Source organism: Calypte anna, chromosome 6 (assembly GCF_003957555.1).
Source record: "Calypte anna isolate BGI_N300 chromosome 6, bCalAnn1_v1.p, whole genome shotgun sequence".
NCBI classification, from domain to species: domain Eukaryota; kingdom Metazoa; phylum Chordata; class Aves; order Apodiformes; family Trochilidae; genus Calypte; species Calypte anna.
Window position 1 is genome coordinate 1,438,782 of NC_044252.1, and position 27,191 is coordinate 1,465,972.

A 27,191-nucleotide genomic window follows, 5' to 3' on the forward strand; every position below is an offset into this window, starting at 1 on the left:
GACAGCATCCTCAGGCAGTGGAAGGAAAAGGCTGAGGGTAACTGCTGTAAGGTCCAGGAGACAAAAAAAGGGTTTGACCCAAGAATAAGGGCGGAATGAGCTCCCTGCCCTGATACTGGCCACTTGGTTTAGACCCTTTTAAATGATTTATTTCTCTGTGCCTCAGCTCACAGTTGAGACACAGGGTCAAGAGCTCTGCTCTGCCTCAAAGGAGCTTGTAAAAGCAGTAATGCAGCAACTGTAAATCACTCAAGTAACAGGAGGGGCAAGGGTAATGGGGGACAGGACAGTGCAAAGCACTGAAAGACTCTGCTGAAATTTAAGCTGTACAACAAGTTGTACAACAAGCTCCAACTCCACCTTACTTGCATACTTTTAACAGGTAAAGAACAGGGTATGAATGCAGTGTCACCTCAGAGGTTGTCCCCTCTGTCCTGTGTGCTGTAACTCAGAAACCACAAAGAACTTTTCAGTGAGCACTGTCTGGCTTGCATGTCAAAGGAGAAGAACCCTCATGACAGCAGAGCACTCAGCCAAGAGTGATTTTTTTTTATTTTATTTTTTAAGCTGTCATGCCTAGAAATCTCCTGGTGAACAATCACTAGATCAGAATCCACCTGTCCTGACAGCTCCTGGGACTAAGCAGTTGGGTTAGAAGGAAAGGGGAGAACATGCACTGAGCAGCAGCAATGCAAAGAGCTGCTCAGAAGCTTCTCAAGTGGGTGAGGTGGGAATGCAGAGCCTCAGGAGAGGACAGGATGGGGGTAACAATACAGAACAACACACGTTGGGATCCTTACCAATCAATTCCTTTATGATAGTTGGGTCCATTAAAAAACTGGATCTCCTCAAAGGTGGATGGACTGGGGAAGTTACTGGTGACAGCTGGATGCATGGTCAGGAAGAAGTGCACGGCTGTTGTGCCTGCAACAGGAACCAGTAACAGGACTGGGTCACACACAGTGCTTGGCTGAGTGGAAGGTTTGACACTCCACAAACCATTCCCCACCTGTGTGGCCAACTCACCCCTCACTCCTGCAGGCTACAAGAGCACTGAGATACCAAGCAGCTATGGGCTGAGCCTGACTCAGCACTTTAATCCTGTGCTTCAGCTCCTACAGCTAATTTAAGTCACCTCCTTAGCATGACAGCTGTCACCCATGTCACAGTCTCACGTTCTTACCACTGGCTGGGCTGCCCCATGTGGGCTTTTTCCCACATGATGGCACAGTCACACTGTCAGGTGGCAGAGCCTGCACCTGCCAAACCTGAGGTGGCCTGGGGACACCTGGCAGGACAGTGTCACGTGTTTGGGAAGGAGACAGGAACAACATTTGTGTCCTTGGATAAGAATTCAGCTCAAGGAGCCTTGGCCTGCCTGTGCTGTAGATGTTTTTCCTTTACCCAGTGAAACCTAATAATCTTGTGCTCAGCACACAGCCACAGGCCTCCAGCAGCTCAATAAATCAGCCCAGGGAAGGGTTTTCTGACTGTGCCACCACAAGCAGCTCGAGCTATGATACAGGAGGCACCAACAGAGCTTCCTGACCCCGCTGGCAGGAGGCAGCAGCTTGGCTGGGATCTCAAGAGCAGGATCACTGCTCCCTGTGCCTGCTCCGTGGCTGCTGTTCCACTGCACAACAGAGCAAGCCAAGGTTTGAAGCCCTGGCTTTGGCTGAAGAGATTTAGCTCTCTTCAGCCTTGAAGGGACTCCTGGCACAGCCACAGTGCCACCAGAGTGAAGAGGTGGTGGCAGAGGTCAGGCAAAGGTCAGACAAAAGAAGAGCTCTGCTTCCCACTGCCAGTGACCTGGGGCAGGCGGTGGATCCGTGGCAATGAAAGCACCGAGGGGAATTCATCACAACCTTTGCTGAGTGCCTGTGTCAGTCCTACTGACAGCTGAGGGTTGGTGAGACACTAAGAAAGGTCACAGTTCCTCTGAGCTCCATTGGAAAGGCCAAAAAAACTCTGCAGGCAGGGCTTTTCCCTGCAAATCAGGACTGAGCCAAGCAAAGTGCCAGGGTGCAAAGACTGACAGCCTCGCCAGATTGAGGTTAGAACAGATCTGGGAGTCTCTGAAATGTCCTCTGCAGCAATTTGGCAGCTTGCAGAAAGTGCAGCCACAGAAACCTACAGCACAGATCCTGCCAGCCCTTTCCCTCTGGAGGAATGAGCTGGAATCTCCCTCCAGAGCATCCACATTACCTGTTTTCTGAGGCCCAACGATGAGGAACTTGGGAAGCCGGTCGCACGTTTTCTCTTTGGACCAGATGTCCTTGTGCCTCTTGTCATCACAGGGGTTCTGCAGCACAAGGGATGGGGTCAGACATTACCACAGGAGCTAACAGGAAGGGGAGGAAAAGCTGGAAGGCCAGTTCCTCTTGGGAAAAAAGCTCTTCAGCACGTGAAGGACACTTCACAGCCACGCCGCTGCTCTGCTCTCAAGAAGAGTTGGGGGAAACCACAGGGGAATGTTTTGGAATGTTCTGATCCAAAGCTCTGAAGGTGCCAAAGTCCCTCTGAGAGTGTTAACCACAGGCCTTACCCCGTGTGGCCATGCTGGGCTGGGCCACCCTGGGAGTACAGCCCTGCATCTGTCAGCTGCTGGCAGGCAGACAACTCTATCACCTTCAGTTAATGTCATCTGCTCGTTACCAGGCAGAGAACTGCTGCCCTGGGATGAGAGGGAACCAGGCTGGATTTTTATTTAATGAACATGAATTCTGTGGTGTGAAATCACTTTATGATTAATCACATCAACATGCCTGCCAGCTCCTCCAGCACCAAGCAGGGCTCTGCCTCACCCACCCAACATATAAGCCCTTTAACAACCCAAATGCCTGCAAGCCTCCCCCAGGCCCTAAGCTCACACATCCCACCCCAAAACTTGCCACTTGCAGCCTCAAGGCACAAAAGCAAAACCTCAAAGCTTTCTGCAGGACCCCTCTGTGCACCACACTAAATGTGGGAAGTACCTCTTGGAATGCCACCACTAGGAGCAGTGGAAGCTGCTGTCTCCTCACCTGCCACAAGGGGTTCTTCTCCTGGGGAAAGATTTCGAAGTATTTCTTTGCCAGTTGGACAGGGGGCAGCGTTTGCAGCCGCAGGTTGGTCCAGCACTGCACGAACTTCACCAGGCTTTCGAAAGTGTAGAGCCCCAGACGGTCATTCCCGTAGTTGGAGAGGTGGGTCATGAAGATGCTGATCTGAAAACAGGAAAAAAAAGAGGATATTGGTAAATTAGCCAACACTCCTTTTCCCTCCAAGCCTGATCCTGCTGTCAGCAAGAGTCTGTGGAGTCTCAGGCTGCTCTGGCTGTCTGAGGTGATGGATGTGCATCTGCCAGCAGAGAGCAAATGCTTTGGAAAAAAAATGAAAGATTTGGAGTGCTTGCAAGACAGGAGGAACTCAGGAGAGGAAGGACACAGACCTCCCAGGAACCCCTGGGGGTGATAAGTGAGCCCTGGCTGTGAGACCAGAACAGTTTTTAAATCCCATCCAAGGGGCTCTGGGACATTTAGGGGAGCAGGGGTTAGGCAGTGACTCCCTTGCAAAGCTTTGCTCATGGGAGAGCAGGAACTTTCCTTCCTCCCCCTAAAACACAATCAGAGACCTCTCCAGCTGCTCCACCAGAGGCCCAGACCAGGGTACAGATGAATATCTGCTCACCTCTTCACTCAGGCCCATCCATTTCTCTCCTGTCTGGGTTTTTTTTGAGTATTTTAATTTCGGGAAAAAGAGTTCAAAAGCCTCTTGCCAGCTCAGCCCTGGTGGGTGGCTTGGATGGAATTCCCATGGGATTGGGGACTGCAGTGCCTGTGACACAACAGCACACCATGGCTAGAAGCTACCAAACCCAGAGCAGAAGACTCTGGCCAAGGGAAGAATGACTGTGGATGATTTAATGCTCTCCACCCAGCTCCTGCTAGAGCAGGGAGGGGAAGAGACCTCAAGCCATAGCAGGGGCACCCAGTGCTGCACAGTTCAGAGCTTTGTCCTGAGGATGCTGGGGAAAGTCAGCAGGCAAGGACAGGATGCCCTGGCAGGGCCAGGAGTGGCTTTCCCCCTCACAGCAGGGGAAGAGCCAAAGAGGGAAGGAGGAGACAGATGGCCTTGGGATGAAGACATTTGCTGGCACTCAGGAGGGCTGAATTCATTTTCCTGCCCAGAGTCACCATGGATTGGGCTCAGTGAGATGAGAGGCAGTGACAGGTCATAGATTTTTTTATTTCTTTGTGCCTGAGCCATCCCCAAGGTCCTGTGAAATTAATTTAATCCTGTCCATAAGGTGTTCAGACTCCAGCTCTTTGGGTAGGCAACAGAAATCAGCAATGGGACACATGGAAAGTAAGGCAAGTTAGTATCTGATCATCTTGGTCTGGCTGAGAGGGAGTTTTTGTCCCTGCTGGCTTTCTCCTGAGCTGACAGAGGCCCTGCCAGCCAGGCCCTGGCACCTCCACTTCCCAGAGCAGCATGTGCTTGGTGCTGTTGGGTAGAAAAGGATGTGCTCAATAAACACAACACAGAACCAAGGACAGAAAGATCTTCCTAGCTGCAGGGCCATGCCATGGGGCACCTGAAGTGACAAAATGATGTCTCATGTGATTTGCCCAGTTCTGGGAGACCCCAGGAAGGTGGTGGGTGTGACACCAAAGGGTGGCTCATCCCTGTGACTTGCTAGTGAAACATTTAGAGGAAAAGTTTCCTGTCTGAAGTGTCTGGCTCACTGGCATAAACCAAGTACTGCAGCAGGGAGGGGGGATGCAGGCCACAACCTGGGGCCCCTTCAAGGTTTCCAGACTGCAAAAATCCTGCACATGACCCAGGTCAGCAACTGCATTACATTGACTGCACTGAATGGCTCACACCTGCAAACTGCCCCAAGTGACTGGATTTAGCAGAAGCCAAGCCAAGCCCAACAGAAGAGCCATCTCCCTGTACTTCTGAGAGTGCAGTCGTGTCCTGTAACACACATGCACTGCTTAACAAGGCCTGGCAGCTTGCTCTGCCTTGTCACAGCTACAGCTGCCAAAACAGCTCTGAGCACTGCTTCTGACATAAGCTATACTCACATCCCATCTCTCCCTCCCTCCCAACCCACACCCAGTGACCCCAGGAACTGGCTTGGTAATGACACCTCCCTCCTCTCCCCCTGTCAGCATGCTGTGGCTTCCCTTCCTCTGCACTGAGGAAAGGTCACAGAGAGCCTGGAACACAGAAGACAGGAGAGTAAGAGCATCCCTGCCATCTGTAACAAGCAGCTGTGGGCACAACAGCAACCCATCTGCCTCGTGTGAGCAGCAGTGTTTGTGAGAAGTGATCACAAAGATGCCCTTTGGCTTCTGGAAGTGGCAACCAGGCACATGGCAGCCCGTCTGCTGGATGTCAGCAGCTATTCTCCTGCCTGCCATCAGCCCTTGTTCAGCAGTCAGGAGATCAAACATCTTCTGTTTGCACCCTGGAGTTAATCACAGGCAGCCAGGCTCTGAGACTCCCGCACGTGTGGGAGCTGGAAGCACCAAAAAGGACTTGGAAAAGCCTGGTCCAAGTCTGCTCGGGACGAGTGCAGGGCTGGCCAGCTTTCCATCAGGATCCTGAGATGGCTCTATCAGCCAGGGGAGGGATGCAAGGGGCTGAGTCACTGTGCAAACAGGAGGGATGAAGCTGCTCTGCTGACAGAGACAGAAACGCTCCTCTGCCAAAAGGAAGCAGCAGTGTAAACACTGGAAGCATCTGAAGGCACCTGGAAAAGGGCTTTAAAAGAAAAGCCAAGGGTAAATGTGGAAAAGATGCTCATCCTGTACTGAAGCACAAGCTGCCCTAACTCTCTGGATCACAGCTGACTGTCAGCTGCTCTGACTGTCACACGTTTAGCAGCAAATTTTAATGGGCAGCTCCAGAAACTGCTCCTGCAAATTCCTTGGCAAAGCCTCCTGGACCTGCAGTGATCTCTGGATTACAGTCTGGCAACTGGTTTTCCAAGAGAAACTCAGAGCTCTTAGGTTTCAGAGTTTTCCTCTGCTGTTTCTGCAGGCATTCCCTAAGTTCTAACAATTCTGGAGTAGGACAAGGTGGGATTCACCCAACGTATGGGAAAGGAAGCTCAGAAAGGAGCTGCAGTGTTTCCACTGGCACAGCTCAACTCCTAGAGGCACTGAACACTAGGAAAAGCAAGAGGCAAGGAAAAAATTCAGCTCACTGAGGGATAGAGACTCATTTTCTGATTCACTGACCCTCTACAGCCCCTACCAAAAGCAGCTACAGCTGAGTATTCAACCCTGCAATCCAGATGCAAAGGAAGGAGGGCATAGAAGAGAACATCAGGGTGAGGAGAGGCATCGATGTTCCATGATAAATCCCACCAACAAGTCCTCAGTGCCTGGGACAAGCAGTACTCAAGGGCTCCCATGCAGGAAGCTAGTGAGAAACAACCTACTTGCTCATCTGCTCACATGGCTTCTTGCCCATCCTCAGGCACTGGTGGAAAAGGTGTGTAAAGGAGAAGTAAGAGGCAGAAATGGGGAAGTTGTGAGAAGAGATTAAACACCATTACATCCAGGAGTGGCTACAGAGGCAGACATTCTGAAATCCCTACCTAAACCTGGCAGGGCAGTGTCCATTTCAAGAGAGGGAGGACAAGAGGTGCCAAATCAGCTGCAATAGCAAAATAATCCACCTGGGGAGTTGAGAAAGACAAAAAGAGCAGCAAGATCTTCCTGCTGCAGCCAGCAAGCAGGAAGGTGAGGGAGTGTGAGCTGTGCCTGGAGCAAGTGACAAAGCTTCATCTCCTAATTCTATCCGTTCAGGACTTTCTAAAAATTACTTTCTGTGTGTGTGTGTGTGTGTGTGTGTGTGTGTGCTTCGTGTCACCTTGTCATCTTACCAGCTTCAGTGGGAAGTGAGAAACTCAGGTGATGTGCCAGCCCTGGCTAAGAACTGGGAAGTAGTGCAGGGTGTTGGAGGTGCTGTGTTAGCTCAGTGGCTTGATAGAGCTGTCAGGTATTGAAAGGGAAAAAAACCACCCAGATCTCCCAAAAATGCCTTAGGGCAACAGCTACACCACATAATAAAACAGCACAAAGCATATAGATATTGAGAGAAGGGTGAGAACACTTCCTATTCTGAACAAAACTCACCAGCAAGCCAGGGGAGAAGCCAGCAGGCAGCAGATGTGGTTGGAGCAGTGGGAGCCAAGGCACACCTCATTTCTGCTTCATGAAGATGCAGCAGCCCAGGTGACACCAACCCTGCCTTGGGCCATGCTCAGCATGACACCCTGGCTGGTTTCTATCTCCAGAGTGCTGCACTGGTCACAACCCAACAGTGATGCTCCCTTGGCAGTGTGTGAAGCAAAGCAGCAGGTACTGCCTTGGCCCTCTTTGCCACATCTCAGCATCACATTGGGGACACCCATGCTGGGCCAGGGGGTCATACTGAGTGTCCCCTAAGACTCACTCCTTTCGCCACATCAGCCATACAAGCTCAGGCACCTGTGCACTGATTCCCCTCTCCAATGAGCTTACTGGGTTCAGGAGCACTGTCAGGAAGAGTTCACCACCACGAATGCTCTTGTCCAACTCCTTTGAACCACCAGGATACTCATTATAGAAGATAGTGTGAGTGAAAAGACCACAGGTCTGTCGAGGCAGCACCTGGCAACATCAGAGAAAAGCAAAGTTAGGTGAGAGGCAGATGCAGCAGAATCTGCACATGAATATGTCAACATTATACTCAATATAAAGAGTAAGGGACAGAAAAGACACAGGTTCAGAGGACCCTTTTGATGTTCCTCCCAACCATTTCCTGATCCCAGTGCCAACAAGTCAGTGGGATCTCAGTTTAGTTTGGGGTTTGCTCTCTGCACCCTTTGACTTGCACCCACAAACCCAGCACCTGCCTTGAGAGCCAAGATGCTGCTCTTTGCTTGACTTCCTGATTTTGGGAACACTGCTAGGATTAATGTCTCTGATCCAGGCCCCCAGGAGGCTGTCCCTGGGGCAGGGCTCTGCTGTGCTCACCATGATTCCATTATGGATGAATCCCCGGCGGTAGCGGGCGGGCCGCAGGTGTGGATATTCCTCAGTGCTGGTTACCTGGATGCTCCACACGGATTTCCAGGCCTCGTAGAGCTGTGTGTGGACAGGATAAACCCCAGAGTGATGGGGGGCTACTGCATAGCCCAAGTCTGTGGGAATCCCATGCTCCTGGAAGCAGAAGATGCAGCTTGATCAGTCAGGATTTCACTAACATCCTTCATTAGGGTCCTACTCAGCAAGCTGGAGAACTCTGAAAGAGTAACACCAGGACTCTCTGGACTGGGAAACCTGAAATACTGCTTCTAGTTCTGGGTTTATGCATTTATAGAAACATGAGAGTGATTTTGTATCAAGGACATCCAGCACTGGTAACAGCTGCTGTAAGAATGGTCTTGTAGCCTGCAGGAGTGACAAATCAGATTAATTCACAAGCCTCAGGTCAGGCTCCTTGGTTACTATAAACTAATCAATGCTGTTAAGTGACAAATCTCACTCCCACAATGCCTGGATCTGAGTCACCAGAGGAGGAAAACAGTTTCCTGAACTGATACAGAAGGAAAGGGTGATGATGACTGGGCTCTGTCTTCAGCAACTCAATAAAATAAAAAGCATACACAAAGCAAGAGATTGCTGAGGGTAAAGGGTCCTGGAGCTATACTAAAATGACAGAAAATACCTGAATTTCATGGGTTTTAATAGCTCTGTGTGGTTCTGGTAACAATATGAATGATGACAGCTCTGCCCTGGTGGTGTACAATAAAACCAGGGCCCAGGAGTCAACTTCCTCCTTCCCACAGCCAGCCTGGTTTACATTGAGATTGTGCAGTTGTGTTCTGGGCTTTGTCTGTCTTTGCAAAAGCCTGCACTGTTATTTAACCAGGGGAAAAAAAAAAAAAAAGGAGCCTAAATTGTTTCTCTAAGGCTGCAACTGTGCTCTGAGTTCAAGATCACCCCTGCATCTGTGTGTGTCCCCCTGCCATTCCCAAGGGGATTAACATCACAAGAACCAAGCCAGAGGTGAAGAAAAACCTGTATTCTATCTTCAGCTCTGGGCTGGAAGCAGCAAACACACATTGCTCCAGCAGAACAGGGTATTCAAGGCTTCCTCTCCTCTGGGAATTCACCCTGGGCTTCCCAGGTAAATAACTCCCTGCAGCACTTTCTGGGGAGGGCTCTTAGCACACAGAGCATTTTATACTCCCCATCAGGCAACCTCTTCACAAAACCACCCTGAATAAGGATGGAAAAGGAAATGCCTTCTCACTGCCAAAGCTTGTAAATTAATTGGATTTGGATGGTTATGCTACAAGTTCACACCTCAGCAAACAAGAGCCTTGGGATTTGCACCCTGGAATGCAGTGGAGCTGCCTGGGGCCATGCAGGTGCCAGGAAGCACTTCCCATGCACAGGCAGGCACACAAATGGTGCTGCTTGCCTGAAGACAGCAGGAGCCACCCACCAACTGGAAATTTCAGAACTTCCTGAAATGCAACTGATTTAGGAGACCAGTATTTGGGATCAGCAGGACCCAAACAGCTATTCCAGGAGATGAATGTTGAAGTATCAGGAAGTAAATATACTGTGATGCCCCTTACCACAGCAAACTGCTTGTTGAGCTTCATCTGCTCAGCCAGCACAGTGACATTGTGGAAAAGATGAGGCTGCATGTGACTCCACATGTGAGGGAACCACCAGAACTCCTTCCTGTGTTTGAGCAGCATGTCATCCCCTTCATCTTCTTCATCCGTACCTACAGAGAGCAGCAAAGGAAGTGGGAAAGCAGAAGGCAGAAGAGGGGCTCAGTGTTTCAAAGCAGGGGCCAATCCCCTGCAATTCCAACAGGGAATCAATCACCCTCTCTCCAATGTATCACACACAGAAAACTGGGGGCCAAATGCAAGTGCTGGGACAAAGGGGTGCCAGGAGCTTACCTGTGTGGTAGAACTTCCCTGAGAAGCCCAGGTTGAAGGTGAAATTTGGGACTAAAGTTCTCAGCTTATTCTGGGTGCTCAGTAAAGCCTGTTGGAGTGAAAAGAGAAAGAAGTGGTCACGTTCAGTTGGCTCTGGGCTCTGCTGGTGTCCAGCTCAGCCTGAAGGAAGGGGTGTCCCAGGGAATGGAGCTAAGCTCCAGAAGGGATCCTGAGAGGCCAAGCTCCCCTCAGGTAACCCTGTAAGACACAGGCACTCAGCCCACACACCAAGGAGCACAGACTAAGAGCTGGGCATCCCTGCACAGAAGCACTTCCCTGCCCAGCTGGATGACAAGATGGTATCAAATTTGAGGCCAGCATTTTGAACACACTACCCAGGATCTCAGATGGAAAAGATGCCACTTTTTCATCTGGTTTCCAGAGTTGTCCTAAGCTCACCACTCCTGAAAGCCACATCCAGTTTCTCCAGCTTGGGCAGGAAGGTGGAGGGAGAAAAGACAGAGGTTAAGAGGCTTAGCATTCCTCTGCACACAGGGAGATTTAAAGCCTGTCTGGGGTTACCATGACTACACATCTGCCTGATGATAAATCCCAAAAAGCCTGCTCCAACAGGCAGCAATCCTTTGTGTCCAGGGAGACACCAGGGAGGAACTGTGGAGGCCCCAGAAATCTGGAGCTGAGCTGATGGAGCCCTAGCAAGTCCTGCTCATCTGGTGGGTTCATTGCCAACCATCTCACCACTGCTGCTGGGTCCTTGTCACAGCCACATCCCTGAGGTGGCAATGGTGTTGGGTTGCTGGAATGTCTAGGAGAGACACTGTGCAGAGAGTACATGCCAAGGAATGTTGTTTGGAAAACCGTTGCAACAGATGATGCATTCACTGTTCCCTTGCACACTGGTTCAAGGAGGTCTGTGAGCTGTAGTAAGAAGAAACAATGAAGCTGTGGAAGAGGCTGGGATGATGGCTCTGCTCTCTGCTCTGACACCTCTGCACTCTCTTTCTCTGGTATAAAGTGGGATGAATATGATAGCACTAATGATATCCTAACAGGTGACTCAAGTGGCATTTCATTTATATCCATCATGTGCTCTGAGATTCTCAGATGAAAGGCAATCAAGCAATGTGGAGTAGGCTGTCCATTAAGTATCAAACACTAACCAGATGCAAACAGCTTCATCTGCACATTTAGGAAATTCAGTGGCTCATGTGATATGGGCCAGAGGGCTCACATTCTAGCTATCCCCTCATCTCCAGAATGCAAAATTTCTTCCTTTAGAAGAAAGTGGTCCAAGTGACAGCCATCTACATCCCAATGCCCATTTCTGGACATGGTGCAAAAGAAAGGTCTAAGCTTCAGTCTGACATTCAGTGCCCATCACTTTAAAAAAACCACAATTTTTTATTACCACAAATGATGGTATTTACTTCTAAGCAAATGCTAGAGGGGAAAAGTTGAAAACACATCAAAACATCTATCTAATCTTGCTGATGCATCAGTAAAGATTTACTCAATGGTCACTACAAGCCCTTGAAGCCATCCAGTGAAAATCTCTCTCAATGGTGTTAAAATTCTAGGAGTGAAGAAGAAAGCAGAGGAAGCCAGAGCACCCTGACTTTAAGTTGCTTCTTCAGGACCTAATCCTTTTCTAAGTCTGCATGGTGTGCTTGGCATCATAATACTAACCCTTAATGCAACACCACTTTTTTACCTATGACATTTTTAACTTCCAGAAGTGTTTGCAGAGATTTTAGAATCATGGAATTGCTCAGGCTGGAAAAGACCATCAAGGTCATCGAGTCCAACCCTGTCCTAATGCTATTACCTTGCTCCTGATGAGCCACCACTAAACCATGTCCCATTTTATCTGTTTCCCACACACCCTAAATATTAGCACTCATCTATCTCAGGTCCCTCAAAACCCAAGGGAAAAGGGAGAAAAGAAGGTTGAGAGTCAGATGCTGGGAAGAGAGGATACCATGAGTCATGGACAAAGGAGAAGGGGGGATAATCAAAAATGTTGGAAGGAAGCAGAGTGCTTTGACAGCCTCTTCCCAAGTGCTCAGGCAAAGCATAAGCTGCAGAAACACCTTCTGCAGAGGAGCTGCTCCTGCAGACACCAGGCAGCACATTCCCCAAGGATTCTCTGCAGTTTTCTCACTGCCCAGCAGTGGCACTGGCATCACCCAGTGCTGTCAGAAAGCACCCTTGCTGCTGTTACTTCTGCCTCCGCTACGATGTTAGAATCAGGGAGAGAGAAACTGCTGAGTATTTTCATTTCAGGAAAGATCATCCTCTGTAATTTGGAAAGACAGGAGCTGGCTAACAGCCACCCTCACTGGGTTCTCCCACTTCCACTCTCATCACCCATACATAAGCCCAAATGAAATGCCAGTCCTTGATCCTGCAGCTAGCTGGCCCTCAGACCTGCTACCAATGATCACTCACCACCATTTATGACTTTGCAGGGATTACCAGCAAAGGAGCCAAAACCTCATCTACTCAAATCTTCTTTCCTCATACCTAAAGATGACCAGGAAGGATTCTAAAAGCCAGATCCTTTTGCAGTACAAATTTGTCTTTGTTGGCTGTGGAGGGTTGGTAAATTCTGAGGATTCTGACTTTGGAAGCAACTGACTAATTGAGAAGGGGATCTCCAAGATTTTGTTAATTATGTGCAGCTCAAACCTCTGGTAAACTTTATGAGGGAAAAAAAACCCAAAACAAAACATTTTCCTTGCACAACTTCCAACTGTTTCGCTTCAGCTGAAGACTGCAAGCTCAAGGCTTGTCATCTCTCCAGGAAAAGGGAGCATGGGTCCCTTTTTTCTCATTAATGATTTCTCATTAATTCAGAAGCTACTCAGCTCTCCTTCAAGCATCACAAATAAAATCATTTTCTTCTCAGGCAGGACATCTACCCCTGGTATGCATTTCATCAAATTACATTCAGCACTCCCTTTTAATAGCAATTTTGTCAGGAGGCTCTGGGAACGTGGACCTGCATATGGCAAAGGGGCTCACTGGGACAGCTGAGTCAATTTTATACCTTCACACAACATCCAATCTTCAAACCACTACCCTGACCACTGTAATCTAAGCTTTGAGATAAGGAGCTGTGTGCTGAGATAACAGCCTTGAAACAGAGCTTTCATACAAAAAGCCAAAGAAAATGCCAGCTGTTGTGGCACTATTATATCCCCATGGTGAGAGGCTATCAACAAATCCATGTAGTTATTTCTCGCTTTTAAAAAATAAAAATTCATTAACCTCTCGTGGCTCTGCAATCAGAGAGCTGCTTTTAAATGGATAAATCTGGGGTTTATCTGCTTTGCCCGAGATTCTCCGCTTACTGATCACAGATTATTCCTCCATTTCACCCTGTTAAAACCCAAACAAAGCATCTTGTGGAATTATCTTGTCTGGGTTTGTTTTTAACATCTAGAGCAGCCTTTGTTTCCAAGAGCTTTGGACACCTATCTCCTGGTTTCTCACACGGGTCCAAAACCTGCACAAAGACTGCAGAGGTGAGAATCTCTGCTGCTTTGGACTAGAGGGGGCAGGGCCTGCTTAGGACCAAGATAAGACTGTGATCCTTCAAAAAAACCCAAAACCCAACACCTTTCAAAACATTTCAGCACCTCAAAACACAGGGAGACTGCAGTAAAATGAAGACAACTTTAGCATTCTCCTGAAGTATTATATACAAGTCCCATTTTTTATGCCTGTCTGCCTGGAAACACTTTCTCTGTATCTATTTGCTTACAGTTATGGTCTAGAGAGGCTGTAACAAATTATTAAAGAACAAAGCAAATAAAATAAATAATGGAATGCCATTAGAGCTGCTTCAGGCACACAGCTCCACGTGAACTGAAAAGACAAAGCCAGCTCCAAACAGAATGCAAGGGTTTCCTTCTCCCCAGGCTGGATTTGGGCTCACGAGCAGAACTTAGAATCTCAAAGACTGGAAAAATGGAGATGAACTGAGGAGTGTTCTGTATGGATGCACAGACATGTAGAGAAGGTGGTGAGACTCACAGTGAGGTGGAAGAATGCTCTTGGGAACATGGAAGAGATGAGGCTCAGTTCAAGGAAGGGACATTCATGTACAACAGGGGGGTTTTTGTATCTCTGCCTCAAATGTTCTGTACCCTTGGATGAAAGGTTAAAGGGTAGCTTCACTTTGAAGTTGGTTTGGAAGCATTCTAAGGCAGCTGCTGTCCCAGGTTATTGGCACCATGGATGTATTTGTCACATCCTTTCAAGGACACAGAAGGGGCACTTAGTTTCTTACCTTCTTCCTACTTGTTTTTTCTTCTACCTGCCTGGCTTCCCTCTCCTCCACAAAATGTCTCTGTGCCTTTCCTGTTCCCTTTCCTACCAGGTCAAGGGACAGCCACAGAAAGCAGCCCCCAAAGGTGGCATCTCTCTTTCCCAGTTGTCACAAAGGCTGTCTCTGAGCAGGTTTTCCTGGTGGATTTTTGGATATTACCTGCCCAGGGATGGATGGGGGTCTGATTATATCCTGAAAAGCCAGGTGGCTGAAACGTGGACTGCAGCAGTTTAGACTGCAGTTTTGCAGTATATATATATATATATGTACATATATATATATCACAATAAATAATAGTATGATAAATACAGTTTCTCTATTCTAACACAACTTGCCTTTTCCTTTTGAGAGGCAGAGTTTACAGCTACAAAGAGGGTGAGGGAGGAAATCTATGCTTGTTGCCTATGTTAAAGAGGAGGCAGGGCAGAGCACTGCAAGCATCATCCTTCTCTTAAATTCAGAGGGGCAACTAGAGGTCCCAGGATGCAAAATGCTCCATTTAACCCCCCCAAAGTATCGAGAGCATCACAGACAGTGCCTTTGCTGGCTAGTTGAAAAAAACAACAACAAAACAGGCTGGACCTGATGACCCAGAGGTCCTTGATGATTCTGCGATTCTCTCCTTGAAGATGAGAACTGCAGCAATCAGCTCTTTCATCACTCAAATTAAAGGCAGCCTTGGCTTTCCCAGCACACCCCCCACACCCCAGACATTTTTCTGGGAATTTTTACCTCGACATCGGAGACTTTCATGCGTGTTCCCTCTTTCCCCACAAATATATCATCAATGTCCACCAGGACATAGCGGTCAAGCGTCAGGCAGAGGCGTTTGCCGGTCAAGTAGGCGATGGCATCCACGAAAATGAGTTTGTGCAGCCAAAAATTGAGGTTATTACCAAAGAGAACCCGCTGGATCCCATCGTGCAGGCCCAGGTCCTGCACCACCGTGGCGTGCAAGGCTTTGTGGGCAGCCAGGTGAGGAATGGACTCCGAGGACTTGGTGCTGGCCAAGAGCACTGGCTCGTAGGTGCTGTGGTTGGACTGGAACACTGTCCAGTCGTCCCCAGGCAGTGGCCCCTGCTCCACCTCGTTAGCCCGGGTGACATAGAGCAGGGGAGCACTTGGGTTGATGTGGTAGTCCCGCAGGCCCAAGTTGGAATGTAGGAAAAGGGGGAAACCCTTGAGCTGTGCGCTGAGCAGGCTGTTCTCATTGGCTTTGAAAAAGCCTACGATCCCCACTCCGTACTCCACACAGTATTTATCCAGCAGCTCTCTGTTCCAAGCATCCAGGTTCACATATTTCAGGATGTTCTCGTAAATGATCAGAGCGTAGCGTCCTCTGTCTTTGTCTGTCAGGGTGGGCATGTCCCCTTTGCCCGGGGCTATCTCTGTCCTGTATTTAAACCTGCTGGATTCCAAGATAGCCACAATTTCCTGCCCCAGCTGGGAGTAAATGCTTTCCACAAACACCAGCACCACGGGCTCCGTCCTGGAGGTGTCCACAGACTTGGTGAGCCTCCAGCTGGCTTGCGGCGGGACAGCGACGCGGTGCTGGTTGCTGCAGTCGCTGAAGGGCAGGGGTGGTGGCTCCTTGATTTTGGGGTTGTTGGTGACGTAGTAAGCCAGGATGCACATGGAGACCAGGCTGAAGGCAATGAGCAGCAGGATCAACCTGTGGAGCTCCAGCTGTCGCACGTGCCGCACCACTTTCCACAGCTGGATCATGGTGGGACGGGCTGCCCACCCCCTCCTCACGCCCTGAGCCCACCTCGCTCTGGGAATCTCCAGTGTCGCCCTGGCAGGACCCAGCAGCAGCTGGCAAAAAAGAAAGAGAGGCTGAGGAGAGAGACAAAGCTAAAGCACACAGCTACCAGGCTCAGCTCCCAGGGATCTGCCATTTATCTCAAGTAACCATGGCCCTCAATTCCCATCGCTCTTCTGGGTGCTTCCTCCTGGTCCTCTCCTCTCACTCGGGGAAGTCTTTTGGAGGAGGAGGAGGAGATGTCCTGGATCTCTGTCCTCTGCACAACCAGTTTCAGCTCAGCCTTCCCAGGTGTCCTGGTTCTGTTTGGCATTCACATGGTGGCACTTTCTCTCTGCAGCCTGCAATGTAAAAGAGGAAAAGTCAACTCCCAGTATGGATGGATGGGAATGAAGAGGGTTGAGCTGAAATGGGAGGATCAGTAGGTTCTTGGTGTGCAGCATCCCTCACCTGTCAGCAGGCAGACCTGGGAGCTGAGACACAACAGTTTGGAACAGCAAGAACTTGGTGGAACACCCATGGAAGAACATCATGGTTCCCACCCCTCCCTACCTGTCCTGGGAACTCATGTTCTTCTCTCAAAACATGAGAGCATCAGCCCTCAGGCAACAGGGAGCTGGGGGGCACAGGCTGCCCATGCTCTGCACACCTCACTGCTTCCACCTGATTCCATGGCAGATGGAGAGGGAACCTCTCCTGAATCCTTCCTTCACGTGCCACTGAAGAACACAAAGCCAGCTCTAAATCATAATCTTGACATAAATTTGGGTTGGTCTCAAACACATGAAAGCTTCTTGTTACAAAGCTCTCTCAGCTCCTGCTTTCTGTTTATGGCAGCAGACTCTTTCACCATATGTTGTTATTTTTCCAGGATAAAATGCTCAACAAAGCCAACAAACACCAAGCCCTCTAAAACATAAACACCAGGGATAGGAACTAAATTGCTCTTTGGTTTAAAAAGAAAATAAATTCACCGTGTAGTCTTCTCTCTCTTCCCAGAAATGTGTCTCACCTACAGCAATAACACCCAGGTGTTGCATTACTGGGGTTACAGGCACATTTTGGGGAGCACCTGGTGCCCTCCCCAGCAGGGTGCAAGGACACCTTGAATGCCAGATGTTGTGCACCACGTCAATCAGATCCCAAATGAGTTCTTTGTAAAAGTGGGTAAAAAAAAAAAAAATCCCTTTTTTTCCTCTCTCAAAACCGTTCTTACTCACTCCCCCCACTCCCAAAGACACATGCTCCAGCACAGAGAATCCCTCCAACCACCTGCTCAACTGGCACAGCTCACAAGAGCAACAATAACAAGTACTACCAAAATATTCTTCAGCCTTTCTCCAGTCCTGCCATTTTGAGACTTTTTGTTATTACCACTCTGATGAAACAAAGACTACTGGAAGACTCATTTGTGCACCAGTTAAACACAGATGTAAGGTTTTTATATAGCAAATTCAGGGTTTTAACAATGAGATGCAGCAGAGAAGAAGCTCCTTGTGAGACAGATGCTTATTTTGCTCCACCAGAAAAGAAATTACTTGCGAGACAGATGCTTATTTTGCAATTTGTATTACTAAACAGAAAAAAATCCTTCTGACTCAGGGAAAATATCAGTCCACAGATGACGCCAAAAGTCCCACTCTAAAGACTCCCACCAGGCTGTCTTCCAAACTGCTAGAAGCAGAGACAAAAAAACCCAAGCAGATTTTATATGAATTGATCTAATATTGCTAAATTTACAGGAGCAGATGGAAAAGAGTCAGAGTGCTGCTCACACACCATGATCAGTGCCTCAAATAACTGCTGTGCTCTCAGCTCAGCAGAGCAGGGGCTGGCTTGAGGACTGCACCACGGAACCTCAGCCCCCACGAGGTCTTCAGGATAGCTGGGGACTGGAAATGTAAAGAATATTACAGAAATCATTTTCCACCAGTGAGTCACAGCAAATTGTACTGAAGGTCACGCTGCAAGGCAGCGGATGAATCAAGATTTAAATAATAAAAAAAAACACAATCTCTGCTCCCCAGACTCCGAATGGATCGAGGCTCCATTCCCAAGTGGCTCTCTGTAATGACACATTTGGAAATCCATAATCCAAATATTGGGAAACCAGAAGCTGTGTTTTCTTCAACACAGGCAACCCACCATCTTTCAGTTTTGTCTCTGCACACTGGTAACATTTTATTGGAAAAAGGCCATGGAAGAGGAGGGGACAGATCATTATGGGAAGATTTAAAAAAAACAGAATTCAGATAGGTTGTTTTTTTTTGCCTTTTTTGTTACTGAGGCCACAACTGATTTTAAACATACGACTGTATGGACTGAGTGAAGGATGTGGCTTGTAATCTCAGTTCAAGTCAAGTTCAGTCCCAGTACAATAACCCAAACCATGCAACCTTTCAAATGCAACCAGGAAAACAACCTTTTCACCTCCACACTGAGCCCTGGCTCTGCAAGGGAGGCTCCAGTGTTACCACCCTTGTGCTTTGCACTAGAGCTGCAAGGTCGCATTGAACCTCAAAGGCTTTCTTTGGATAAAATAGAGTATTTTTGGATTCAAAGACTCACTGTTTTAACATGCATTTGGCAAGAAGCTTTTTTTGCACAAGTAAATGATGTAAAGAGGGACTTGTAAGCTCAGGAGCCTTTGTGTTGCCTGCAGAGATCTCCAAGCACGTGTTTCTGGGGTAGAATTTGTAAGCTAGAGCCCACGGTAACAATAAGAAAACCAAGAGTACGCTGAGCTGTGCAAAAGCCTGGCAAAGCACAGTGTTACCTTTATAACTCTTTATCCCCAGAACAGCAACCTGAAAACCCTTTTCTTCCCTGGTTACATTCACTCACCTCTCCAACTTCATTTTTAAGTGTTGCACTGAGCATTTTGGAAAGACCTAGAGCTTCAGTTTCCGGGTTATCAATATAAAGATGAAAGTCATGAGAAAACTGCATTATTCTGGAGGATAAAGATGAAACCAGAGTTTCAGCTAGGCTGCCACACCTGCAGTGCCCAGCTGAGGGGCAAGAGGGAGAGAAACCCCCTTTGCTGGGCACTTCTGAATCACAGCAGTGTTTTAATAACAATGACTCCATTCAAGCCTTTAGCGAAGCTCCCAAACAAGCCCCCATTTGTTACATGGGCGAGCTCAAAAAAGCAAATTTAAAAAAAAAAAAAAGGAGGAGGAAAAAAAAGAAAAAAAAAAAAGCCCTGTATCAGATTGCTGCTCAAGAATCTGTCAGCTCCAATCTCTTTAACAAGGCTTCACAGCCAGAGGGCATGCCAGCTGGCACAGGATGCATTTCTCTCTTTAGGGACCACATCAGCTGGTTTAGGTTCAAATGAAGAGGAAAAAAAAAGCAACAAAACAAATATACCAAGCACAATTCATATTAAAAGGTGAGAGAGCTGTCAGAAACCACTCGTCCCCAAAACAAAAAGCCTGGAAAGAAAAGCAAATAAAAACCACACTGGAAATTCCTCCCTCTTAAAAGGGAGGACAATGCCTGTGTCCTTGATATCAAACTCCTTGGAATCTAACACCACAGAAAAGAAATAAAACAAAACAACAAGTTTATAGATAAATTAGGGTCTATTCCAAACTCCTGCACAAGTTGCAGGAGGCAGCAGTCCAAATGCTCAGCAAGGATGAGCAGGGCAAGGATGGAGGCACCACAGGTCCCTGTCCAGCCAGAAAAGCATCAGCAGATCAGAGAGCAGCAGCTCTGAGGTCAGCTATCTCCCCAAGCACCAGCTTCAGGGCAAACACTTGAGGAAACTTAAATGTTCTGTCTCCCAGTGATATCCAGTGCTAATGTGAAACATAAATTGTTTTGTGAATTATCAGCCACATGGCAACTGATGTGACAGGAAAGCAAGACAGTGATCAGAACTCTGTGGTTTTAATGTCTGATCAACAGATATTTCCAGTGTTTGGAAATGACTGGGGGGGATCAGTACAAATGCTCCAGACCAACGTTTGTCCACAACCAGTGACCAGAACACACGGACTGGGGGCTGCTGGTACATTCCTGCCAGGCCACACGGAAGATAATGGTCACTTGACAGCTTTATCAGGAACTCCAGTCACACAAACTCCTTTCCAGCTGAGCCACGGTCTTACCACCCTAAACCCCAGTGTTCACAAGTGCATTTCCCCAGCCCCCTCTATTATTCATAATATAATGCTTCTTTCTGGAGCAGGCAGCAGCATGATCTTGCTTTGCCTTTGTCCACAGCAGCTCTAATGCAGAGGTCTGCCTTGGGCCCCAGAGGGACTGCAGTAATTGAGTCACAGTAATCAGAGAAGGAATCTGAGAGATTTTCCAATCCATTCCACTCTGATGGTGTCATCATGACACAAAATTCCTCATTCTTCTGCTTGACTGCCAGACACCAACACCCCTCCCTGTGTGTGTGTGTGCCAGACCTCCAGGTGCAGCCCCTGCCTCTTGTGAAGGTGGGGAACCTGGCAAGGAACCCTCAGCAGAGCACAGGGAACCAGACAGCAGACCCTTAGGAGAAGGAACACTGATTGTGTCCAGAAATTGGATGAAACCCCACAAATACTGTGGAAATGACAGCCACACTGTAATGTAATTGCCAGCCATGCTCATGCTGGGGCTCTGCTATGTCCCTTCCACTGACAGCCTAGCTTGCAGCACGTATTAAAAGTTACACTCACTCACCTCTTTTGCTCCTTTACAATACAAAAAACCAAACAGGTTGAGACCCTCCCTTGCCCAGCACTACCTGCTAGCAATGTCAACCAATCCTTTCCTCTGCAAATAAAAAAAATAAAAGAGCTCCCAGGAAATCTGGCTTTCAGCTCCCTGTTCTCTCCTCACCATACCCCACTCACTGCTTAGGGTCCCTCCAGCTGACCTCACTAAGTTGCAAAAGGAAGGGATCTCCAATTTTTACAGTGAGGTGCTTCCTTAGGTTGGATGTCTGCACCACAAGCACCTGCATGTTTCCCTGTCTTGGCACAGGACAGATCTGAGAAGGGAAAACAGTTGTTGCCCTGTTTTTCAGCCCACCTAGAGATCAGACATGCAAATCAGGAACCTGAGGAATGGTTTAAGAAACAACAAACCAAACAAAATTTCAGCCCTCAACAGCTGCTGCTGTCACACAGAATCATTTGGGTTGGAAAGGAGCTCTGAGATCACCAAGTCCAACCCTTGATCCACTCCCCCCATGGTTCCCAGCCCATGGCACTGAGTGCCACATCCAGTCTCAAAAACCTCCAGGGATGGAGAATCCACCCCCTCCCTGGGCAGCCCATCCCAATGCCTTCACATCAGCTATCAACAAGTATGCTCTATCATGGCAGAACATCTTCAAGTTGGCTGTGAGAACAGGAAATAAATGCAGGAGATAGGGACAATGACCTCATTTCCACTCCATCATGCACCCTGCTTATCACAACCCAGATAAACAATCCTACTGCAGAAAGCAAGACTCTTCCTAAGTAGCTTAACCAAGGGAGGAAGACAAGACAAAAAGCAAGAGAAGCCCGTGCTGGTTAGAGCTGAAGGGTCTTGATACAGACATGTACATTATGAGAGTTTGTCTGCAACTGTTACAAAAGGAGCCTCCCTGCTCTTCCTCTGAGCCACACATTAAAAATGTCACCCCAATTAGCCAGAGGTTGATCTTCTATATTCAGGTGCTTCCTCCTGTCAGGTAACAGACAGGAGCCAACCTTTTCCCATGTTTTACCTCAGAACATGTAACAGTAGGGAAGAGGTTTGCAGTGTTGTGCTGAAAGTCCATCCACATCAGAGGAAAGCTGTAAGTGTGCCCCATCAAAGCATGAAAGCTAAGGAAAGGTTACTTTGGATAGACTTCCAACCAGTGGAAAGCTAATGGCATCTCTCCCAGCCTTTGGAGTTTGTAATACCCACTTCTCTAGTAACTTCATACGATTGAAACAGATTTCCTGGACTGGGAAAAAAAAATATTCACATTTTTGCTGGCTTAGCTATTGTGAGACAGCTCTGAGCACAGTGTAATCTCACTTCTGAAAAAGGAGGGGAAAGGGATATAACCAAACTATGAGTCTGGCCTAGTGAAAGCCATATGAGTAAAAACATGCACAGGGAAGAGGAGTGGGGTGAGTGGCACAGGGCTGCCTTGAGCTCTGTGCAGATAACCCAAGGTGGCTGTGGTTTGGAGGCCTGGGCTCTGCAAGGTACAAATGCCAAGTGCTCAGCTGCCCTCCCAGGCAATGCAAACCATCACCTGGTTTTTCACAAGAAATATTTCTTATGGCAGAAATAGATTTAGAAGGAGAGAAGAGTGTCAGGGCCCTCTGGACTCATCTGGTGATGACTGGATTCTTGGCTGAACTTGGTGGCTGTCACTGACCACCTCTCTCTGGCTGGGCTGGTGCTGTTGCTGAGGGTGACAGAGGAGGAAGAGGATGGAAGGAGATCCCTGCATGGTGGGTCAGGACAGCCCCAGCCTTCTGGTGTCCTTTTGGACTTGATGGGCTCTGCAGCAGCTTCACACACAAGTAAGTCCTCGTGTGAGTGACAGCAGAAGGGAGTCTGCTAGAGGAACAGGGTGCTAAAGAGTTGTGATTATTGTTAGACTCCCTGGTTTAGTGTGGGTGGAATTATTTAATTTTCTCTCAAACCATCTGTGTTTGTTACAAAATCAGAGCAACACAGACACTGCATGCTTATTTCCACACCACAGCTTTCACTACGCCATGTTCACTGCATTTTAAAATAAGAATTTCAACCCTGTTCTGTCTGGTCCCCTTGTCAGAAACCTTGTTTCTAGACAATCAACAGAGAAATAAAACTTACTTAAAAAGGCACGTGTCAAATATATTAATTAATTTTAAACTGCCACAAAAAGCACTTTAAAGGTGCCATATTTGCAATCAACTCTACCTGCTGATAAAGCTGAAGTTTTGTCAGGAAATCTCAAACATTTTGAACAAAACATTGACCTTCATTTGGGACTGCAGCTGAAGACAAAAGGACCTATGTACTGAAAACTGCAGTGTACCAAAGGACTGGGTTTGGAGACTAAACCAGCTCTCTGGGAGTCTGTTTTCCCAAATTTACAGGTAAAAAAAAATTCTCAATAAAATACATTCAACTACTGAAAACCTGATTTGATTTTTATTATTAACACATAAACTATTTATGCTTTGCAGTTAAGAATTTTTCCCCCATCCCCCCGACAAATAAATTTAATTTTCAAGTCCAATTTTAGTTTCTGATAATGGAAACCCTATGCTTAACCTCCATGTCAAAACTAATGGGGTTGGTCTTCTGGGCCATTTTGCAAGCTTGTGTGAAGTATCTGTAGGCTTAAACAATTATGAAACTATTTGTGTGTCACACATAGCAGTAGGATAGGAGGTCAGGTACCATCAGAAGTGAGACTTAAGAGAACAAAAGTCTTCAGAACACTGCATTACAAAACTTGGTCTAAAACAACATCCATGTTTTTCTTTCTTAATACATTTTCAGCTTGGTTCAGGCAACTGGAACTAAGACTTGTTCCACAGCTGAGGGCACAAGAGTGCTTTGAAGCAGCAGCTACATCTCCAGGCACACCTGTGTCAGCCTGGCTGTGGTAGGACAATGAGTGCCCTGGCACCACTGTGGTGAAGCTCTACAAGGACACTGAGTATTTCTGAGCACCAGATTTGCCCTGAGTGTTTTCCACCCACTGTTTCCTCAAGGTTGATAACTGCAGCTGAATTTTTACCTGCAAGGACAGGGCAGCTGATGGCACTTGCTCTAATGCTGACACTGATTTTCCCAAGCCTAGCAATTACCTTAAGATAAACCACAGCTCCTCTCTAATAGAGTACTATAAAGAGTGAAAGATTCTATACTCTAAATGAGAAGGGGAATGTCTTGTAAATCACTGGAGAAAGAGCTAATGCAAACAATCCTCAGTGGTAACTCCAGTCCTTTACCCTGCCATACCTACCATCCCACATTAAGGAACATGATCCAGAACAACAGATACAGGAATGGAGAGCCAATTACTCAAGTAAACAACTTGGGAATGACTGCTGGAAGTCAGGCTTTGCAGAAGTGGAGAGAGAGAGAGAGAGAGGGAGGATTTGGCAGCAGAGCCTGGGAGACTGTTCCAGGAATAGAAGGTAGTATAAACCAAAGTGCAAAGCAGAGAGTAGGAGGAAGAGATAAAGGGAGGAGTTCATAGGGAGTCAGAGGGGAGTAGGAGAAAATGACAGCTCCCAGTGCTTAAGGAGGCAGAAACATTGCTCCTCAAGACAGAATATGCCTGAGACATTAGGCCTAGCTTGCCTGCTTTTAAAAAAGATAAGTTCTTTAATAATAAAAAGAAGCAGAGTCTAAAAGGCTTAACAGCTCAGCTTCAAAGTTTCCAGCAGGAACACACTGCCATGCTAACAGTTTATGGATTTAAAGTTGACAGAAGAGGACTCACACAGCCTAAAATTCACCATGTCTTGCAATATTCTGGACACACCACAGGATTATTTCACCCAGATCCTGACTAAAGCCACTGCTGCTTTGGTTCTGAAAGTGTAATACTCTTGCAGTGCTGTCCCACTGCTTCATCCCTTCCCATTGTCCAGGGAAGGATCTGGGAGCACAAGAAGGTAAGGACTGCATTACCTACCTGACAGCCTCTATACCCTACATTAAAGAATACCCCCAATAAAACCTTATAAATGCTGCAATTTCACCCTGAATGTTGGAATCTCCAGGCCGTGTGTGCTATTTGATCTCAGGGAGGTAACAGATACTTGACAAGATCACTTGACACTAAAATTTCATGCACAGATGTGATGGGAGAGAAACAAGCACACTGGCAGCATCCAAGTAACTCAAACTCAGGAAGACTCTAACTAAATAATTAATGCTTTTTAATAGCTTCATATTAGAGAGACATTACCTGGCAAGATTTTTTCCTTTTCTACTCAACATTGCTGCAAATAGGAGAATAAAAGTAGTCTGGATATTCAAATTTCAATTTTTCTTTACCAAAACACAATAATTAAATAATTTTTAGCTTAATATCATCCTCCAAGAGCTAGAATTATGCTACTAAAAATACACCAGGTAAACACATTTAAAAGTAAACCTACTTTAAAATTTTAGATGGTAATTTTAAAGTTGAATACACAACTTAATTTTAACTCTAATTACTTGGCCTACTTACTTCTCATCTCACATCATTTATTTGGTAGCAGGAATAAAAGGATTACAGCTTCTTGGAAGCCGTGCTCTGTTTTCTGACACAACAAAGAAACAAAGCCTCTATGTGAACTGCAAAATTCAGTCTTCACTAGGAACCTGGCTTAGTGTTTCTGCACTAATCTGAAATGCTTTGGCTTTGTCCTCTCCTGTGAATCTGCTTGCAAGTGTTAATGCAAAGCACACATCCTGCCTTGGTGCTTTTACATTTATTTTTGCCCATATCCCCCCTCTGCCTGCCTGCATTTCCCCAGCCAATTCCTCTGCTGTGACCAGGCAGTGGTACCCCTCATCCAGACACCAGGTTTCCAAACTATTCAGAGATTCATCAGAAATAGGTTCAAAGATCATTTTTATAGACAGCAGGTGAGCTCTTCATGTACCCTCTGGGAGGGAGCTAGACAGCATCCTAAAAGCCAGGGAATTTGAGAGTAAGGCTGAGTTCAGCCCTTTATTCCACTTTTAACTTGATGCACTCAGACATTTCCTGAACTCCATCTGTAAAATGAGGCTCCTGTTGCATGGAAAAGCCACCAAGCAGACAGAAGACATATCAACAGGAATTGGGATCCTGACATCACCTGGGTAAAACACAAAGTTCAAAACAGCAATAAAACCACTGCTGGCTGCAAACACTCCAGAGAATGAGACGAGAGACAGCCAGAAGGTGAAGAAGCCCCTGGCAGTTCTCAGGGAGCAACGGGATGGTCACCAGGCTTGGTGTGCTGACAGCACAGAGGTTGCTCCATGGAAGGGGAGAAGAATCCTCTACTGCCTTGCCAGGCTCCCACACACTTTTTTTGCTGCTGCTGTTGGCTCCAAACAGGGGAAACACCCTCATCCAGCAAGGGCCAGCCCAGAGGTTTCACTGGCAGTGGCATTTCATTTATTGGGAAGGGGGAAGGGAGGGAATTTACCTTAGGTCAAATTGCCTAAAGGAAGAATCACCTTGGACACTGCAAAGGGCAGGGATACAAAGAAGATATTTGAGTCCTTCAGCTTTTTAGGGAGAGCTCCATTTTCCTGCACAATCCCAAACAGACAAATTTCAATCAACCAATTTACTGCACACAGGCTCAACCAGCACCAAGAATCCCATCCCCAAACACCCTACCACCAAAGGAGAGACACCTTAACTTCCATCCCCTGCTCCTTAGAGACACCCAAACCACAAGAGCTCTACCTGTCCCAGGGGGAGACATTGGAGGTTTGCATTATGTGCTCTCCCCCCCTCCCCCATCCCAGGAAAAACAGACTTTACACATACATTCCATGTTTGCATTTTCAGTATAAAAATGATTACTTACTCTGAAACAAAGCAGACAACCTGGAGTGGCCACTAAGCAGCACAGGGATGCTGAGCAGCTACAAGACTCTAAAGCAAAAAGAGGTGAGCTTTTCTGTTTGGTCTTTTCCAGTTCCAATCTGCAAGGGCTCTGCACAACCTCAGCTCAAGGATGGGGCTATGAAAAAGCAAGCTCAGGCTTCCTTTGTTGTACCGTCCCCAACTTTACAACCTTTTGTTTGGAAGAAGGCACCAGACTGGAGTGAAAGCAGCTTTTGAAACGGTAAGCAACAAAAATAGATCCCTTTGAGGAATATTTTGCATTAAAGATGGTTTCAAATTTGCAGTGAAAGATTCCAGCACCAGCCATACTCTGAGAACAATGTGTGCTCTCTCTCTGCCAGCCCTTGTGCCTGGCTTGCTGGCTCTATAGTAAGTTGGTTATTGCCCTGAGGGAATATTAGATAATGAGGAGCTCCAAGCTTTCCTCTTGCTTCATGCCTGGGCTCATCCTGATGTGTGTGAGCAGGCTTAGTTTGCAGACTTGCCTTCTCAACCTCTTTGCCCCCTCCCATTTTCCAGCAACATTTTTTATAAATGAGCACCACCAATTGCCTCTTGAAACAAACTT

The 27,191-nt window shown here is 47.3% G+C and overlaps 1 protein-coding gene across 3 annotated transcripts in view; it reads right to left on the minus strand.

The window, feature by feature from the left end:
* Window positions 1–27,191, minus strand: part of NDST2 (N-deacetylase and N-sulfotransferase 2) — a 111,827-nt gene that overhangs the window by 4,620 nt on the left and 80,016 nt on the right. For all 3 annotated transcript variants that reach the window (XM_030453049.1, XM_008504003.2, XM_030453050.1), the window contains 8 exons: window positions 15,033–16,403; window positions 9,968–10,055; window positions 9,632–9,786; window positions 8,019–8,204; window positions 7,524–7,652; window positions 3,024–3,206; window positions 2,206–2,302; window positions 801–924 (listed from right to left, as the gene is read on the minus strand). In XM_030453049.1, coding sequence (XP_030308909.1) covers window positions 801–924; window positions 2,206–2,302; window positions 3,024–3,206; window positions 7,524–7,652; window positions 8,019–8,204; window positions 9,632–9,786; window positions 9,968–10,055; window positions 15,033–16,025 — 1,955 coding nt within the window. In that variant the 5' untranslated portion in view covers window positions 16,026–16,403. The remainder of the gene's footprint in view (window positions 1–800; window positions 925–2,205; window positions 2,303–3,023; window positions 3,207–7,523; window positions 7,653–8,018; window positions 8,205–9,631; window positions 9,787–9,967; window positions 10,056–15,032; window positions 16,404–27,191) is intronic.